The sequence below is a fragment of the Nicotiana attenuata genome, unplaced genomic scaffold, assembly GCF_001879085.1.
Source record: "Nicotiana attenuata strain UT unplaced genomic scaffold, NIATTr2, whole genome shotgun sequence".
Classification (NCBI taxonomy): domain Eukaryota; kingdom Viridiplantae; phylum Streptophyta; class Magnoliopsida; order Solanales; family Solanaceae; genus Nicotiana; species Nicotiana attenuata.
In genome coordinates this window covers 101,499-106,042 of record NW_017672375.1, presented here as the reverse complement: position 1 = coordinate 106,042, position 4,544 = coordinate 101,499, and the positions used below count along the sequence as shown (strand labels likewise).

The window sequence follows — 4,544 nt, the reverse complement described above, 5'->3', positions numbered from 1 at the left end:
TTTGTTAACTTTACGTAATTCCGTAGTTGTTAAACCTAGGTCGAAAGCAAAGCCAAAATTAAAGCAGCAAATTTCAGCTGTCTTTCACTTCAAACGAAAGCGATGAACCAAAGTCCAGAGATTACGAGTACAAACTTCAGAATCCATCTAGACTAGTCCAGAACAATGTTAGGTTAATAAAAAAAAATACGATAACTCACTTTCCAGTTTTTCCTTGTCTTCCACGTGTCATCTCTTTCTTTCTACGAGTCACGAAGTTTCTATATTTAGAACCAACATTTGCATATATAACCAACTCCCCTGCATCTCTAAGGCCATAGAAAATCAAGAAACAGTGAAATTTAATTGTTTTACGAATTGATTAGTGATTTTTTTCTTTTGTTGGTAATATTTGTGAGTATGTGGCAGACGTGGAATACGCCTTACCGGAAAGATGACGTGGAGGTCGGAGCAAGGCCGTTGTATCCGACGATGTTGGAGAGTCCTGAACTCCGTTGGGCTTTTATTCGGAAAGTCTACTCTATTTTGAGTATTCAACTTCTTCTCACAATTGCAGTTGCCTCTGTAGTTGTCACCGTTCACCCAATTGCACACTTTTTTGTGTCAACAGGGGCAGGATTAGCACTATATATTGTTCTTATAATCACTCCCTTCATTGGTACGTCTCCTTTTCTATATAAGTTATTTTTTATTAATTTAATTTTGATTAGTCGAGGTTGTCACGGGTTCGAACCGTAAAAAAGCTGCGAGGTAAGGCCGCATATAATAGACCCTTGTGGTCCGGCCTTTTCCTGATCCTGCATAGCGGGAGCTTAGTACATCGGGCTCCTCTTTTATTAGTTGAGGAGGTGTACGTAAACTGACTCGAATATTTGTATTAATTTATGGTTGTGTGTGCAGCATTGTGTCCGTTATATTACTATCACCAGAAGCATCCGGTCAACTTTTTGCTTCTTGGCTTGTTTACAATTGCTTTAGCCTTTGCTGTGGGATTAACTTGTGCATTCACTAGTGGTAAGCTTTGTCACCTTTAATTTAGGGGTTAAATACCTTCATTTCAATGCCTCTCTTTATTTTGATTTGTTCCTAATTTTCTGCTTACCTAGTGTTAATTCAATCAATTTATCTATGAATGTTAATCAAAGTTCATATCTAGTCTTAATCTTTTAGAGAGGAAGTGTCAATATTTTAAAAAATGATATTGATTGTTTGTTTTATGCCATATCTATTGATTATGCACGCTTTCTTGGTGAAGTTTGTCCTTAAAAATATTCTTCTTGTAGCATTGTGTTAATATTAATATAAGCTTTCATATTATCGGAAAATATTAAATATTAATGATGTGAACCGATGAATGTGACCATGATCTTGGGCGAGACACCTAATACTCCCTTCGTTCACTTTTACTAGGCACGTTTTGACTTTTTATGCCCCTTAAGAAATAGTAAATGAAGTGCATAATTTGCCATGATACCCATATTATAATTAATTGATGCATATTTTATTGGATTTGAGAAAATAATTTGAAATGAGTAATAAATACTATGGGTATAACAGGAAAAAAAATTGTCAATTCTCTTGATATGCGTAAAGTGACAAGTAAAAATGAAAATCTATTTTTAATATACATGCCAAGTACAAGGGAGTACGTGATAGAGATTAAAAAAAGGTGATATCTTCCCTACACTTGAATCATTGGTTATATAGAGTTACCCGACATTCGTACTCGTCAAAGGTAACGAGTAGTTAAAAAACAAAAAAGGTAAGGTGTCTTAAGGAGTAGAACGTTTCAACACTAGCGAGCAACATGACAAATACAACTCACAATTAATACAACTTCGATCTTAGTCATACAGCGGATTTTATTTAAAATTCGAGTGTCATCATAAAATTTGTAAATAGAGATATTGCTACGGTATAGCATTATAATTTTTCTGCTGGATATATATGAGGCAATTATAGTGTTGTCATTTGCTCTATTCTTCTCTTAGAATTGTCATGTGTTGCTAGTTTTTCCCTCTGGATAATAATGCTTTTAATTAAGCCAGAGAAATAGAGACTTCAACTGGTATGTCATACTGTGAATAATAATAAATCTCTCTATATGGATGGCGCAGGCAAGGTAATATTGGAGTCGGTCATATTGACGACAGCAGTGGTGCTTAGCCTAACAGTGTACACATTCTGGGCAGCAAAGAGAGGCCACGATTTCAATTTTCTGGGACCCTTCTTATTTGGTGCTCTCATTGTTCTCATGTTGTTTGCCTTCATCCAGGTTTGTGGACTTTTGCCATTTCTTAATTCGTATCAGTGTATAAATCACTTGAATGCAACGTATAAATCTCAATACTAGAATGAGACTTAGAATCAGCATTTGACTAATGCAACTTTATAAGTCGCATTTATAAATAGCTATTTATAAATTGCATTCGGTAATTGTGATTTATACTTCCTAGTTTCATTGCGTGGTTGCTTATTTAGTTTGATAGTTCATCAACCGCGATATTTTGATCACTGAACTCATTGCACTCTATGTTTTGTGTAAAAAATGCCAGGTTAAATGGAAGGGTTTTCGTCTATGGTTATAGAACTTTACCTACAATGATAGTAAAGTCACAAAACTATCTTTTGTCACTTTAAATTAAAATCATAAAATTTTGTCCAGTTTAACAGTAAAGTCAACTAGCTATAGTGGGTGAAGTTTTGTATATTTTCTGCTATGGTAGATAAAATATAATGAATTTATTGTTTTAAGTTACTTTAGTGTACAACAAGTTAGTTTTATTTACTCTTTAGTTGAACCCATAGTGCATCAACCTTGGAGCTTAGTCTGTACAAAGAAGAAAACTGACTTCGTTTATCTTCTTGCCTATTACAGCTTCTGTTTCCTTTGGGTAGGATCTCTGTGATGATCTATGGGTGTCTAGCTTCGATTCTATTCTGTGGATACATCGTTTATGATACAGACAACCTAATCAAACGTTATACTTACGACGAATACATCTGGGCTGCAGTTGCCTTGTATCTGGACGTTATCAATCTCTTCCTATCTATATTGACTATCTTCAGAGCTTCTGAAAGTTAAGGGAGACAGCCATGTATATGATTATCTTTTTTCTTTTAGGTGCATGTTTTTTTTCTGCTTTTTTTTATTTTTTATTTTTGCTCTTAGTTATTTGGGTTAAGTAGTCAGTGCATAGATGTAATTGGATACTATGACTCATGTATGTTTGTATATTCTATAAAGTTAAAAGAAACTAATTTTTTCATTCAACAATGTCTCTCTTTTTCTCGGTCTAGGTATTGAATGGCGCATTAGTGTTGATTTTTGCTCTGGCTGTATAACTTACTTCAAGTCAATAATTTTGACTTACGAATCTAAGCCTTTGATCCTATTTGCTCTTGGGGGGTTCTAAACCTTAAGCTACTCGAGAATCAAAGGCTGTTATCTGCTGGTTTTCGTAATGAAGTTGTGCTGATTGTCTTTCAGGACATTGATTGTCTTTAAAGAATTAAGGTTATATAAGGGGGAAGGAGAAGCAAAAGAGAAGTTCCCAAACCACAGCGCATCAATATAAACGTTCATCTCATGAGACCATGTACGCACTTCTTAATATAAACTTTCATATATATCATCGGAAAATATTGAATATTAATGATGTGAACCAATAAATGGTAAAAATTGCACGGGTTAGCCAGTTTCGGACGGGTAATTGGAAATAGTCAGCGTTTGTAGAGTCATTAAAAACAAGCGGTTATTTTGCTGTAATACGGAAAGTTCCAGCATAATATATTGGAGATTGGTACACCTATGTATGAACTTCCAGCATATTATGTTGAAACTCTTACACGCAGAAAGTTTCAGCATAATATATTGGAGATTGTAGCACATGTATATGAACTTCCACCATATTATGCTGGACCGGTATATTATACTGGAGCTCCAGTATATTATGCTGGAATTTTAATATATTATACTGAAACTCCATCATAATATATTGGAGTTCAAGTATATTATACTAGAATCCCAGCATATTATGCTGGAGTATTTTTCGGATTTTGAAACAGTGTTTTCGTTCAGATATATCTTTACATGAAAAGTGGCTATAATTCGATTGCTTTTGAAATTGTGACTATTTTTTAATTACCACTTATAAATTTGGTTATTTTTGAATTTCTATTAATGTGACAATGATCTTAGGCGAGATACCTAATAAGTCCACATTTTTATTAATGGAGGCCAATGTCTCAGCAGCTCAGATCCATTGGGCTGAGCTACTTCAGTATCTTTTTGGGCTCAGTTAGCCTCCACCCTTCGCCCCCTGCAGCTGTGCCTGCGAGCAATTGCATAGCCAGCTTGGTAGTTACACTATAAAACCTTAGAGTAACAATAATTTCAATAATAGTAATGAAGTATAACTTTGGTAAACCCGATTTGACAAAAACGACTTATAAATTGCATTTCATAATTGCGACTATAAATTGCAAATGTTAATTGCACTTATAAATTAAATGGCATATGTTAGCTTATAAATCGCATATAT

The 4,544-nt window shown here is 34.4% G+C and overlaps 1 protein-coding gene across 1 annotated transcript; it reads left to right on the top strand.

Moving 5' to 3' along the window:
* The first annotated feature begins 246 nt into the window (after positions 1-246).
* Positions 247-3,277, top strand: LOC109212972 (BI1-like protein). Its single transcript, XM_019376716.1, has 4 exons — positions 247-658; positions 901-1,014; positions 2,118-2,275; positions 2,879-3,277. The coding sequence occupies exons 1-4, from the start codon at positions 400-402 to the stop codon at positions 3,083-3,085; spliced, it is 738 nt and encodes a 245-aa protein (XP_019232261.1). The 5' UTR covers positions 247-399; the 3' UTR covers positions 3,086-3,277.
* Positions 3,278-4,544: the final 1,267 nt, after the last annotated feature.

Coding starts and splice junctions, on each gene's coding strand:
- LOC109212972 (XM_019376716.1), top strand. CDS start 400: ATGTGGCAGACGTGGAATACGCCTTACCGGAAAGATGACGTGGAGGTC. Junction 659..900: donor TATAATCACTCCCTTCATTG/GTACGTCTCCTT, acceptor TTGTGTGTGCAG/CATTGTGTCCGTTATATTAC. Junction 2,276..2,878: donor TGTTGTTTGCCTTCATCCAG/GTTTGTGGACTT, acceptor TGCCTATTACAG/CTTCTGTTTCCTTTGGGTAG.